Consider the following 15,289-nt stretch of genomic DNA (forward strand, 5'->3'; position numbering starts at 1 on the left):
ATTTATAGACCTCTCTTGTTTATCACACCTACTGTTTCATTTTGCCTTTTCTATGGCCAGAGGGACAACTGTGTCAATTCCTCCATGTACCTATGCCTATCCTATGCCCTTTCCTTCTCTTAGAGCTCCACATCTTGTTCATACATTTATTCTGAGCAGATGTTCCCAGCTTAGTTCTTTCATTTCTCCTTTTGTTGAGTACAAAATAGCATATAACATTATAATATAATGTATGCTCTTGTGTAAATGTTATAAAGATGATTTCCTTTCCCAGCATGATTATATAGTTTTTCTTCTGTTCATTTTTTTGAATAATTAAGAGCATTAATTTCTACATCCCTAACCGCTTTTCCTTAGTTACTGAACATTAATTTCATGACTGTCTAAAGCCTGTGTTTGGCACATCCCTGAGTGTTCCCATGCTAGTAATAATCTTTGCTTGTCTCTCAATGAAATGTACTTGGTTGGTCATTAAGCTTCCTCTTACCACAAGTGTCTTTCATACATATATTTCCCAGTCCAAACCCTTCCTAGTCTGCCACTTTCACTGGAAATGCTAATCTTTCATCGTATCTTGCCAAAAAGTAAATCATGACCTATCCCAGAGCCAAAATTTCATGCCTCTGGAGAATGAACAGAGCTTTTAGCCATGACTGGTTGATACAATCACCAGAAAGTTTTTCCAGCTTTGCTTCTCCCTGTCTCCCAAGGCACTCATTCTCTAACCCAAATTCAATTTCTCTGTTGCTCATGTCAAACTTTTTATTTCTGGGGACTCAAATTCCTGCAAATATGTCCCTTGGGCTCCTCCCAACTGAATTAATAATTAGGGTCCCAGTAGTAATCACCATGCCTCGGGGACTGGTTTCCATGATGGAAGCAGAACCTCATAATTTATCTTTGATTGAAAGAAGACTTCCATTTTCCTAGCAGGAACTCAAAGATTCTCTTCCTTTCTCTCGTGTTTTTTCTCTTCACATGTGTAGCAAACACAAGAATAGGACGGCCATGTTTTTCTGCCTTGTGTTGCTTCACTTCATTCTACTCCGTTTCTCCATTTGCCCTGTAGATCCTCCACTTGGTTGCTCTCATTTGTAGTTAGCTCTCCATCTCTGCCAAAACAGGAGGCACCCAGGACCATCTTTCACCAGTCTTGGAGCATGGATCTCTCCATTAGTCTCCACATGGCCATAGGCACAGTTCTCCAGGCTTGAGACTCTGGAGTTTGCCTGTCATGATTGCATTTCCTGAAATCCTTCTTCTTTTCTCCCCTTCCTACCTACAAGTATGGTCCTGTTGCCTTTGTATACCAGAGATAATAATTTCATTGGTCAATCATATCCTCTCTGTCCCCTAGTCCCTCCTTAAGAGAAGTAGCCCATCCTTCTCTTTTCTTGGAGTCTGTCACTTAGCCCTAGAAGGAGGCTCTGCTCACTTGGCTTATCCCTTCCACAGGCCAAAGTGAACTGGACCGTGATAATCCAGATTCTTTCCCCAGGAATTTACCATTGGAAATAATCTAGGCTTTGAGTGGACATGTTGAATTATGTCTGTGTAGAAAAAGAAGAAACTTAGGGAAAAGAGGAGGAAGAAGAAAGGGAAGTGGAGAAGGAGGGAAGGATAAGAAAAGCAAGTTGTCAAATAGAGAAAGGCAAAGAACAAAGACCCCCCACAGCTTTAAGTAGAGAATAGGCAAAATCCCTGATTTTTAAATTCCTATGCCCACTTCCACATGACACTCATAATCCTGTACACTTGCCAGAGAGTCACTTTATTTGCTAAAGCAGGTTTTAGTGGATTTGATTTCTTACATTCAAATGCTCTCTTACTAAGATATATCCATTAAGGTAAAATTAATAAGGGTATTATAACTATAATAGCCATAATAATAGTGACCATTTATTGTGCATTCACTAGATACTAGGTAAAATCCTCAACACTCTATGTACATGATCATATTCTCCTAGATATCTGTGATAGAGGAGTTTTTTTGGTAAGAACTTTGACTTAAGACAGGTTTGGGCATGTGTCTGGTTGCTCAGCTGTTAAGTGGCCTTAACTGACCTTTGAACCTAGTTCTTATTCTCCAAAATCATGGGCTATGAGCTAATACATAAAAAGCATTCCAAACAGTGCCTGGTACATGTATGCCATAGTTCAAGATTGCTAACCCCTTAAGGTGTTTTAGTCACTAGATAGAAGCAGCTACAGTGGGAAATCAACATAGCAAAGAAACGTCAGGCAGGTTCATTAATAGTCTGCTACTCATATGTACTACAGTGGTTGGCTGAAGAGCTTAGACATCAAAGGGAACTGGTTAGAAATGCAGTCCTGGGCTCTACCCCATACCTAAAATTGTATATTAGTAAGATCTCCCAAGTGATCTGTATGCACATTCAAGTTTGAGAAATTGTGCTCAGACTCACAGTAAATGTTGCCAGTGAGGTGAGATAGTATTTTTTTTATCAGGTTATTATGACCATGATGTAGTCTCCTTGATAAATATTAAGTGTGGTATCACTAGAACTAAAGCAGAAGGATGAAAATCGGAACTAATGTAAGATTCTGAGGTTCTGCTAAACCCTGTCATTGAAAACGTAGGAATTTATCAAGGAGTGACTGATTATTTCTCCACCTGAACCATTCTGTAGTCTATTCTTGTTCATTGTCAGGTACAAATACCTGCTTCTCTATTGGCTTTTATTTCATTGTTTATAGACAGGGGATGGGTCTATCGTACCTTACTGTGTTGACTCATTGGATGCTTTCTCGGCCACCTAGATATCTTTTCAGACGAGTGTCCAGAGTTTGGCTTGTTGTAAGAAAATTCTTTGGGCTTAGCTCAGCCTGTCAGCCTTTCTACAAGAATCTATACTGAATGATTATAAATATGGGCACAGTGCTCATCTACTTAATGTCAGTTCACACTTTTGACTGTGACTGGTGAAAATTTAGACTTTTCAGAATTCCAAATTCCAAAATCTGGAATGTGACTAACACCACTGCTATTAACTTTAATCTTGGAAAATTGTGTAACATCCAGGACGTAACAGATCAGTATTCCAAGAGTGAGCTGATGAAAGACGTGATTTCACATGAGAAAAAAAAATGGGTATTTTTCTAATTTCTTTTTTTTTTTTAAAGATTTTATTTATTTATTTGCCAGAGAGAGAGAGAGAGAGAGAGAGAGAGAGAGCACAGGCAGACAGAGTGGCAGAGGGAGAAGCAGGCTCCCTGCGGAGCAAGGAGCCCGATGTGGGACTCGATCCCAGGACGCTGAGATCATGACCTGAGCCAAAGGCAGCTGCTTAAACAACTGAGCCACCCAGGCGTCCCATAATTTCTGCACATGATTTTCATTTACCCATTTGGAATTTAGCTTATATACTCAAAGTATGGATGCACCAGAAGTCAAAAATTGAGTGGTTTTAATAATGACAATTAACTCTCAAATAAAGTCATATTCTTATCTTTTGTGCCACCATAGAAACCCTCCATGGATCCATAATTATGGTGTAACATTTCAGATATGAGTAACTGGCTCTAAAGATATTTGTGCACCCACAGACTTTATGGACATGCCCTTGTGAAACCGAAGAGCTCAGAGACAAAAAGAGCAAAGGGAATATTTGCTAGAGAAAGACTGAAGCTATAAACCTGGACAGGAGCCTTTACTCTGGATTTAACGAAAAGTGTTTTTTAAAATATTTCACAGTACCTGGGACTAGGGGCTAGAGCTTCCTATGGAAGGGGATAAGGGAAATAAATATTAACGAAGTAAATCTAGGAAGGCAGTTACCTAGAATAATCCTAACTTCTGGAAGCAAGAAATTTTCTGAAAGATGGAAGACTTAGGTAGACTGTGATTTTATAGGTTCTTGCAAGTGGTAGGGCACAGATGGAAAACCTGGCTCAACGTCATCTACCAAGGGGCAGACACTCAATAGGGATATTACTCTGACCGCAAGACCAGACCGCACCCCCCCCACACACACCCCTACCCAGATTTAAACCTAAATAATTGAAAAGCAATGTTCTGGGATATTTTTCAAAGGTCTCCACCCAATTCAATGTAAGTGCCTTACTTTCTCTTCCTTCCCCCCACACACCTAGTGTTTGCCTCCTCTAAATCCCCCCACCCTTCTGCCTCTTTCCCACTTCTTTCCTCTGGTCTCCCTGGTCTCTTGTTCTCTCCTCTTCTCATTCCAACCTTGGAGCAACAGGGCTGTCCTCTGTTCATGTCCTATATCCCCACTGTGATTTTTAATGAAATATATTTCAGGAAGCCTATTGATTAGCCCCATGACAAGCGCATAATTTATAGGAGCAGCTGGGCCCCAGCACAGGAAAAATCCTTTCACTTTTTCTCAGTATGGTCTTATCCCACTCCCATTCCACCATAGCCCTCTTTCCTTCTCCTTTACTGGAGGATGTTAGCTATGAATTCCTTAGACTTTGTCCTTCTATTTCTTTGTCCTGTCTTCTTGGGGAATAGTAGGGTCTTTCCTAAGGTGTTATCTTAGAAGTGATCTCATCTTAATTATTATACATAAGGGAATCCTTTAAGAAATTCCTCTCTCTCTCCTATATCAAGGTCTTTCTCTTACCTCCAAAATCTTAACATTGTCCTGCCCTCCAAATTAGTTTTAGCATTTGTAGCATTGTTTAATCAAATCTCATGTTTCTTGGTCTCAACTTTGAAGTTGGGGGATTTTCTATATTGTGCTTATAAGTTTCTTATACTTGCAGCCTTCGATTAGAATCTTTTCAATGATATTTCTATCCTCTAAGATTGGTAGTTTTCTGTGACTTTAAGAAAGAGAAGAGATTCCCTAACAATGGCTATAAGAACCTTTGTAAACACAGGAAGCGCAGCCTTTTTATTTGAGTCTGAGGCCCAACAGATCTGACTTCTCTAAGAATGTCTGTCCTCAGATCATCTATATATTGTTGGCTATTTTTTAAATCCTAAGTAGAGAAGTTATAATACTTGGGAAGCTTCTGAAATAGTCTTTGACTATTATTAGTACCTTCAAGATCTGGCTCCAAATTTTCTCTTAGTAGAAGGCTTCTGGGACTCACTCTATGTTCGATCCGCAATGGCCACTAAGAGTTAATTTTCCTATCACTGTCCTGTATTTGTGTGTATTTAATCACAGAATGGTGGTAAAATACATGGGGCTGTGGGGAAAGACGGCTGAACTTTAAACTTCAGTTTCTACTGTGTGACAGTGGATGAGTTACTTAACCTCCCTGCCTTTGTTTCACCACTTAAAAAACAGGGATACAATTATCAGAGAAAAATTTTTAAGGATTAAAACTCAAAATAATTCTTAAGTGTGCATAGTGCTGACTATATATAAGAAAGGCTTATTATGTTATTGTACTTTCTTTGCATTTCCAACTAAATTATAAATCCCTTGAAGTCAGACATTTACATTAATCAAATACAAAGCAAATGTATACACAATTTTGAGGCAAATCACTTAAAGATATGGAGTATATTCTGCATATTCTTTTCATACCTTTAAGGTATTTATAATTGGTACTAAAGAAACAAATATGAACATGTTTTTGGATTTCAGACAGTATTTTGTTTTTTCCTTCATTAAACCTAGTTCAGTGCATTACAAATAGAAAGTCAACAAACAATAATTTGAATACATATAAATTATTCCTACAAGACACAAGTTTTGATTTAAAACATAACAAACAGGGGCGCCTGGGTGGCTCAGTGGGTTGAAGCCTCTGCCTTCAGCTCAGGTCATGATCCCAGGGTCCTGGGATGGAGCCCCACATTGGGCTCTCTGCTCAGCAGGGAGCCTGCTTCCTCCCTCTCTCTCTGCCTGCCTCTCTGCCTACTTGTGATCTCTGTCAAACAAATAAATAAAATCTTCAAAAAAAACCCATACTAAACATATTGTAAATGTATAGTTCATTATGCTGAATGTAAAAGCAGTATTTACAATATTTATGTAACGTAGTTCACTTAGGACCGCTCTCTCCTCCAAATTCTTAGTCAAGGGTCCAGTTTTCTGAAAGTATTTAATGGTATTTGGAATAACTACCTTTTAAAACACATTGAGTTAACACATTTGGAACACACTTTAAGTGAGGTTACATACTGCTTGTGTTACAAATGAAAAATTCAAAGGACTGCCTTAGGACCTATTGAGTACCAATGAAATTCTTAATGGTTTCCTTTGCTCCTCTCTTAGTAGAATATCATCCCAGTTAGTACTATCCTAATCAAATCAGATGAAAATGTGTCACGTTAAGCCTCAGAATTATAGAATCCTATACTTTGGAGACTGAAGTAAAAAAAACAAAAGATAATAAAATTACCTCCCTCATTTTATAGATGAGGAAACATTCCTTTCGATTAAGACTGTTTTCAAAACAACATTCATGCCCTTTTAAGTTATTTACTCTACTTTTATCATTTATTTTCATGCCATGCAAATGACCACAACTCAGAATACCAGTGTGCTCATGATGTAATGTATTTGAGTAGGGTCCTTTCTGTATATTTTTCTCTAAAGAACCCTCTGAGTCTTCTGGAGAATTTTCCTTGTGGTAGCAAAGCCAGGAGCTAGTGGTTTTCCTTTGGATATTTTTTAAGAGAACACTATCATGTAACATCTAGGACCAGAAAGAAATCTTTATTATACATATTTTACAGATCTTTACTTTTTAGATTTTTTTCCTTTAAGAGAAAAGCCTTAAACATTTCACATAAAATATGGTAATTAATAAATTGTCAAGCAGTGCTAGATTCGACTACTGTGAGTCCATTTAAACATGTACCTGAAAAGTTAATAATTCATTTATTTTCCAATTATATATAGTTTTGAAGTGCTCTGCTTAAAATTTTGATATATTCAAGCCATGAAAATTAGTTTTTCAATAAGGGTGATGTTAAGGAAGTCCCAACCTACAATGCTAAGGTACTTAATAGAGCTAACTGTGACAAATCACTTTAACCTAAAGAAACAGGATTGGTAATAAAACCCCCAAATCATACCTTACTCATTTTGGAGTTGTAATTGGCCTTTACATCGATCTCTGTAAAGCTGTATTTAATACTTATTTCTAAAACCATATAGTGCAGCCTCTGATCTTGAAATGTATTGGGCAGCCAGATATGGGGACTTTACGTCGCCCATAGGTGGTAGGTCCTAAACAATGTGAAATACTAGTATGCTTACAATGCCCGTTTAGAGAATAAGTTACCAATAGCCTCAGTTGACTATAATTTGGTTAAGAAAAAATATGGAAATAAAAAGTAAAAAGCAGACTAGAAGGGCAGAAAGACACTCTCCCCTCCCAAACCTCCCTCCTTCGAACGTTCTTGTTCCCTTGAAGTAGCAGGTTCCAGCAAGTGCTTGGAATCTGGTCTCCGCGAAGCTAGGAGCACTGCAAGAGCAGGGCGTTCCCAGCTGGGGACTGCTGGCTGCTTGGAACCTGCAGACACCTGGCATAGTTCGTAAGGGCCCTAGAGACTTCTGTTTTGGACCCGTGGGCTCTAGAGTTTGTAGTCAAAGGCTGTGAGTAGTCAGCAGGGTTTCCTGTGTGTCAGCAACTTCGCCTTGCCGGATAGCTGGCGGAAGAGCGAAGGGGCGCTCACGGGCCAATCGCTCCCCAGCAGCCCCGCGGACCAAGCGCCCCTTCACCCTCGGCGCCTCTGGGAGCAGCGGAGGGGCAGAGGCTGAGCGCTCTCAGTCACCGTGAAGACCTCCAAGGAAGACTGCTCTGGCTCCAGGAGGACGTTCGGAAAAGCTCTGGCGGGCAGCGGGGCTGGCTTCGCCGAGGCACGCCCCTAGCCTCCCGGGAGCCCGGACTCACCCGGGAGCCCAAACTCCGCCCATCCTCGCGGGGAGCCGCCTGCCCCCAGCACTCGCCCGAGCAGGGCCTTGAGGAGGGGCCCTGAGCTGCACTGAGGGTGAACACCAGGCGATCCAGAGGCGCGCGGGTCTGCCGGTGACGCGCGCTCTGATGGCCCCCAGAGGTTGAGCCAGAGCAGCAACCGAGGAGGAAAGAGCGCGGGCCCCCTGAAAGGAGCGGCTTGCTTGCAAGGTAGGGAAAAAGAAGATGTCCAAACGAAGTTGATCTTCGGGGAAAGAAGGCTGGGGAGCGCCTTCCCCACGCCGGAACGCAGTACTGAGTTTGGCTCGATCTCCTCCCTGAACCCCCAGCGCGGTCTCCGCTCTCCTGTGAGGACCAGTGAACCCTCCGGAAAGCGCAGTCTGAAAGTTGTCAGCAGTGCCCCGTGCGCCTGGTTGTGTAACCTCCGCACTGACCAGCCAGACGGGGAAGTTGCTGGCCCGGTTGCCAGCCCGGCTTGGTCGCGGCTGCGGGTGGATTTCATGGCCCGCGGCGAAAGCGGGGCCGGAGCCGGTGTGGGTTTGCCTGTGTGTGCCCCCTCCCGTGGGGATCCCGGGCACCCTCTCCCTTCTGCTCCCTCGCTTTTCCAATGCTCCGTGCGCCCCTCGCCGCCGCCGCCGCCCTCTCGCTGCTACTTGCCCCTAGGAGCCGCCGCGTAAGTCAAGAAAGGAGAGAATGACCGAGGTGCTGTGGCCGGCTGTCCCCAATGGGACGGACGCTACCTTCCCGGCCGGCCAGGGTTTGCCCTGGGGGAACGGCACCGCAGCCTCCACCGCGGCTGTCGCAGCAGCCTCGTTCGCGTGCTCCCTGACCAAGACGGGCTTCCAGTTCTACTACCTGCCGGCTGTCTACATCTTGGTGTTCATTATTGGCTTCCTGGGCAACAGCGTGGCGATCTGGATGTTTGTCTTCCACATGAAGCCGTGGAGCGGCATCTCCGTGTACATGTTCAACTTGGCCCTGGCTGACTTTTTGTACGTGCTGACTCTGCCCGCGCTCATCTTCTACTACTTCAATAAGACGGACTGGATCTTTGGGGATGCCATGTGCAAGCTGCAGAGGTTTATCTTCCATGTGAACCTCTACGGCAGCATCTTGTTCCTAACCTGCATCAGCGCGCACCGGTACAGCGGTGTGGTGTACCCGCTCAAGTCTCTGGGCAGGCTCAAGAAGAAGAATGCCGTCTACATCAGCGTGCTGGTGTGGCTCATCGTGGTGGTGGGAATCTCCCCCATCCTCTTCTACTCAGGCACCCAGGTCCGGAAAAACAAAACCATCACCTGCTATGACACCACCTCCGACGAGTACCTGCGAAGTTATTTCATCTACAGCATGTGCACCACTGTGGCCATGTTCTGTGTCCCGCTGGTACTGATTCTGGGCTGTTATGGATTAATTGTGAGGGCTTTGATCTATAACGACCTGGACAACTCACCTCTGAGGAGGAAATCCATTTACCTTGTGATTATCGTACTGACTGTCTTTGCTGTCTCTTACATCCCTTTCCATGTAATGAAAACGATGAATTTGAGGGCCCGGCTGGATTTTCAGACCCCAGAAATGTGTGCATTCAATGACCGGGTTTATGCCACTTATCAGGTGACAAGAGGTCTAGCAAGTCTCAACAGCTGTGTGGACCCCATTCTCTATTTCTTGGCAGGAGATACTTTCAGGAGGAGACTCTCCAGAGCCACCAGGAAAGCTTCCAGAAGAAGTGAGGCAAATTTGCAATCCAAGAGCGAAGACATGACCCTCAATATTTTGTCGGAGTTCAAGCAGAATGGAGATACGAGCTTGTGAAGAGTCAAGAATCACCGAACACCCACTTTTGTAACATGGTAGGATGCTTAATAGAGCCAAGTGGTTTTTTTTTTTCCCCCTTAAGTTTCTAGTAAGCTTAGAGAAAACTAAGTCCAAGTGAGCTTTTTTAAAAAAGTGAAAACACCCACCCCCTACAGTTGGCTTGTTTGGGTTCACTTTCAAGGCTACCCTTTCTAACTAGAAGTAGGTAAAATAAAATTAAACCATCCTAGTTAAACATTTACTTTCTCATCTGCCTTGAAAATTCACAAGTTTTTCTGTGTAAAGGGCACTTGAGTACTACAGCTATTTTGATATTAGTAATTTCTCCAAGAGAACTAGCACTTGAAACTTTGAGCTTTCAGTGATCCATGGTAGGAACAAAATCCACATTCTCAAAGTTTAGCAAAATTACTAAACTCTATTCATTTAATATCAGATGAAGAGATCTCAGCTGGGTGTCTCTTTTGGTCCTAGAAACATAGGCAGTAGCCTGCTGAGCTTCTTTGCAGAATTGAATAGAAAAGTTCAGTCAGTGTAAAAACCTAGAAAGTGCTTATTTCCCAGTTACTTCTAGAAAACTTCTGATAGGTGCTAGATGTTGGGTGGTGGAAGTCTGCATATATTATCTTACAGGAATATTGCATTTGGAACAATCAAAGTTCATGTACTTTCCTTGTAAACACTGTGAACTCTTAGACTTCCTGTGATAAAGAACATTTACTTGCACCACGGCTGTTGCACACTGCCTTAGGAGTTTGTGTTGCAGTATGAATGCTCACTGATAGCTGTAATAACAATGTAAAAATGCAGCTCTATTACAGACCAGGGTTGAAGAATATTGGCCAAGAGGATGATATTATCAGAGGGAGAATGGTTGACAGTCCTTCACAATGCATAGGTTACAAGCATATTTTCCCAAATGTATGAGGCAACTAAGAGTGGGGAAAAGATGGGGGGGGGTTGTGTGTGTGTGTGTGTTTAGAGAAAACAATTTTAGAATAAGGACTTTAAAATGGCGAAAGGCTCTCTTTTGCCTCTTCAAAATGTTGGAAAACATTAAATGCATTATTAAAAAAAAAGGCAGCAGACTGTACAGGTTGTGTTGCTAGAATGAAAAGCTATAATCCTATAATGGATCTTATATCCTTAAATTTAAAGGAAAACTGCAAATATATGGGAAAGGGAAATAAGAGAATTAAGTTTATGCAGTACATAAGGTACCACAGCACTGAAAAGTGGTGGAGATTACAAATCCGACTGCTAATAGTTTAAGAGAAGACTACTGGCCAGTTCTTTTTTTTTCCCCTCTGCCAGGCAGTAATAAAAATTCCACAAAATATTTCAGTAATTCTATTAAGAGTTTTCAATGAAGACTGAATTTCAATTGATAATATTAAATATTGCATTTCTAGCCATTGAAATGGTCAAAATCTATAGAATGTAGAATGATAAGGTGAGGTAACACAATTTTAACTCCTAATATATCCAGTATCAAAGGAATTTCTGTCAAAACTAGCCTCAAAAAAAGGCAGAATTAGAGTTTGCAACTGTTGGTAGACTAACTTGTTGGAAAGCCCTTTGTAAGTAAAGCAGTTTGGAGTCTGTCTTAAGGCAAGAACCTGTAGGATACAGAGACAGGACCGTCAGGACTTGATCAGTTCCTGTGGTACTTGGGTGGCCTGTGGATTTGTGAGACCTTCAGTTTCTTCTTAGCAGTCTTTGGCCACTAAGAGCAATGATTGAGAAGCAGGGTTAAGCTTTACTAAAAAGTGATTTTTTTATATGTTTGGATTAATGCACAGAATTGTAGGAGCCAAATCAAAAAGAAACCAGTTAGAGGTCTTACCTACACCACCTCATTTTGAGGAAAGAGATTAGTTAAGGTTCTCGCTTGGTTAGGGTCCTCTATAGCATTCATTGTGTGGAATCCTAAAAGAAAAAGTATTAAATATGTCATTACTATATGATCCCGGTCAAACATCATCCTCAGTGACACAAGATTAAGATCAGTACATTAACCAAAATGGAAATTCAAAGCCTGTACCATCCTTGAACTCATAAGCTAATGGTATATATTTCTATATTTCCTCACCATTCACTTTAGCTTTCTTCCTTTTAGGTCTCAGGATGCCAGCCTGGTTTACAATACATGTTACATACATTGTGTTTCAGTTCCCAGAGGACTTTCTTTGGGGCTGAAGATCCAGTGAGGTGGACAGTGCCAAGAAATGCCCTTTTACTTCTTGGCATGTTTTTTTTTTTTTTTCCCCAGTGTTTCTTCTTCATTCGTGATATAGTGGACAATGACAACATGTGAATACATGCCAAATAGTAACAAGAATGATCTTGCCCAAGCCCTTCTAGGCACAAAGAGGTCTCCAGGAAGAGTCTGTGATAATGATAAAAACATACAGAGAGTCAGGATGAAGCAGTGATCTATTGGCTGGAAATCTGATGACACGTGACTATGTAAGTAGGTATTTTAATAGTAAAGGCAGAAATCTGTTGGTATTTTGATGAAAGAACTGCTAAAATTATAGAACTTATCAGTTAACTAAATTTCACACTACAAAGCTATTTTCATGCCAAGTTCAAGGTATTTTTGGCTCACCACTTGGTATCTTAGACTCGCTAAGCATCACTGTCCATTTGCACTGAAATGATAAAAATACAAACACAAGAAGAGATACAGCAGAGAGTAGGATTCAGCGTTAAAAACATGACCTTGGCACTTGGCCAACTGTGGAACTCTTGACCCTTTCGATGCCACTCTCCATGGATTAAAAAGTTAGATGAACTCCATCTGTTGGGACCTGAGGAGATGTGGTAGAACATTAAAAATACAGCCAGCCAGAGGTACATGAAATCTGCTACTGTACTTTCCAGGACTCTTCCATTCCAGTCCTTGGCTAGAAATTCTCACAAAGTTCACCAATCATGATGTGGACCTCTGCCCTAAACGTCTTCTCCTTCTCCTCGGACAGTACAGTAAACTTCTTTTGGATACAAGAGATGTCTGTGTTTATAGCAGCTGGAATTGGACTAGGGAAAATAAAGATATGTAAGTAGTTAGGGATATCTTGAGGCTTTAACTTAGTTGGTCAATTTACAATTAACATAATAGTATTTATTGATGAAACTCACAATTCTTCAGTTGTACAAATTAAAAAGCTTTCTTGAAAGATCAAATATGCTGATGTAAATTATATTTATTACCATGTATATATAATGTCACACTAGTGTATTTTACGGAATGTGATGCATAGATAAAATGAGTTATTGTATAGTACGCTTTTCAAATACCAGTATCTTGAAGTTTGTCTTGAGATTTTTTTATCTAAATTATGAATGTTTTGTGACACAAGTGGTTAATTTTCTCTAGAAGTGCTTTTGCATGTTTACCTTTTTACTTAGAGTTCTCTGTACAGACACACTGTGGTGTCATGCTGTTATAAGCGCTCAATAGTAAATACAAAATATCTTTGCCAGACTAGGTCTGTATTGTCTGTATTTTATATGACATAGAAAAGTTTATATTGTCTTTTCAAGAACTTTAGAATTGTGCCTCCACATATGGTTGAAGCTTCCAATTCCAGTGCGAAAGGTTGTCCTAAATTCAAAATAGATTTCTTACATTTTAGAAGTCTGGAAGAATGGGCATTATAGATAGATTAGAACTTAGGGAAAAACTATGGAGAGAGAGAGAAAAAGAGGCAGCTGGTGCGATTCCTTACTGTCCTCAGTTCTGCTTACATTTTTGTGTTGTTTCTTCTTAAGGTGAAAGTATAATCTTGAGTTGAGATGGAGTTTCTAAGTAACATGCTACCAGCAAGTTCAACACTGCTATTTTAATGTTTTTGTTGTTCAGTTGATAACTTTAATTTCAAGTTTTATAGTGATAGCTGTAAAGATTTGGCTGCTGAACTCTGTTACAATTTTTATTATGTTGTACATTGTATCATACACATCATTACAAGTTAATATGAAGGGGAATGTTTCATATCAAAATTTGTGACTTTGAATTCTAATATGTTTAGTGTTTTTGCAGAAATGTTTATTTTTATATTATCTGTGATTTTAATATAGCTTAACTAGATTTCTTTGTGATTAACAGTTTCATTGAATGGGGAGTATGGAAACAGTGTTACTTGACATTTTGAGCCTTCTCAGGTTTATCTAAATCAATGGTAGCTTAACAAATTCCAGACTTATTGTATGTAGTTGTGTTTTTAATAAAAGGAATGTATATTTCCTTTAAGTTTGCATGCAGGGGAGTGTACAATATTGTGCGTTTGTGTGTGTGTCTAAGGCATGCAGCCAACTTACTATCTGCTATTTATAATAGAACTTTGATATGATCATCAGAATTGTACCTACAATAGACAATTAAAACTGAAAACATCTCAATAAAACTATGAAATGTGATCTGATGGCTTCTGTGTTATTATAATGTTAATACTCATCAGTTTTGGCAAATTTTGACACATATTCTGGCTGGCATGGTATTTATTTCTTATGGTGTGGCCTAGACTGTAGAAAGGGAAGTGCTAATTCTGGTGCAAAATAATTTATAAGATTATCATTATTTCAGGACACAATACAGAATTGTTATATATTTTCATACTAGTGTTTAAATGTTAGCTGTAATCTTTTCTCCTCTAATTTTTATCCATGGGAGTAATCATACTAATAATAATCCTTTGTGGTTTCTGTTTATCCATTAGCCTACATTGCCTGCTTCTTTCAAGTTTACTAAAAAGTAAATAGCTGGTCCCGTGTGGTTAAAAAGTATTTAATGGAATGGAAGCATACTTAGAGCATTACCTTTTTCCCTCATTGGAAAAGGTAGGTTTATAATGGTGCTGTGTTGGGTTTTCTGGTTGTCAGCTGAGACAGGGGCCCTGTCATAGAATCCTGTGGGCAGAAAAGTGTAAATCACGTACAGCCCTTATGATGCATGTCACTCAGTTTTAACTCCTTAATTAGTTGTACTATCCAAACCTCCTTCATAAGAATTTCCCTTTATTATCAGCATGGTTGAGTTTTGTGCATGTGTATGTGTGTATATTTAGTGCATACACAGAAATAATACAGATAGTCATTTTTCTGCTTTAAGAATTTACCATAAAGCTTGGAGAATGTTTGCATTTTCAAAATCACTTTGGGATTAGAGTCAGAGAACTTTCTTTCTGCAAGTAAATATACTGCTTTTTAATTCTCTTATGTTAATGAACTGGAAAGTTTATACTCTATTCAGAATGTTTAGAATTTTGTGAGTTTCCAGTTGCACATGTAAAAAGCTTGCCCTGAATTCAAAGTAGATCTGTTATGGTTTGGAAGTCTGATGGGATGGCACATTAAAGACACAACAGATGTCACTAGAAATCCATGTTAATACTGTGCTTATTTGCTTTAACGCTGTAACGTTCTACTGCTTTGGGGTGGACCCTGGGGATGGACATCTCCAACCAGCATTGTTGCTGGGACTGATCTGTGGATGGAGTCAGGCCCCTGGGCTGAGCAGCTGACAGTACTGCAGCCCCTTAAAAATAGACCCAGATAAGAAGGTAGTGTGATATGAGGCATGTGGGGGCAGTCAGTT

At 40.4% G+C, this 15,289-nt stretch overlaps 1 protein-coding gene across 2 annotated transcripts; it reads left to right on the forward strand.

Annotated features, from left to right (window-relative positions):
* The first annotated feature begins 7,696 nt into the window (after positions 1-7,696).
* On the forward strand, positions 7,697-15,069 carry P2RY1 (purinergic receptor P2Y1). Of its 2 annotated transcripts, none has more exons than XM_080828764.1 (2): positions 7,697-9,722; positions 11,807-15,069. In XM_080828764.1, the coding sequence occupies exon 1, from the start codon at positions 8,560-8,562 to the stop codon at positions 9,682-9,684; it is 1,125 nt and encodes a 374-aa protein (XP_080684890.1). In that variant the 5' UTR covers positions 7,697-8,559; the 3' UTR covers positions 9,685-9,722; positions 11,807-15,069. The 2 variants fall into 2 exon arrangements, with proteins under 2 accessions (XP_080684890.1, XP_080684891.1); XM_080828765.1 differs by having other exon boundaries at positions 8,165-9,722; positions 11,792-15,069.
* The last annotated feature ends 220 nt before the right edge of the window (positions 15,070-15,289 follow it).

Source organism: Martes martes (assembly GCF_963455335.1).
Source record: "Martes martes genome assembly, chromosome: 1".
NCBI classification, from domain to species: domain Eukaryota; kingdom Metazoa; phylum Chordata; class Mammalia; order Carnivora; family Mustelidae; genus Martes; species Martes martes.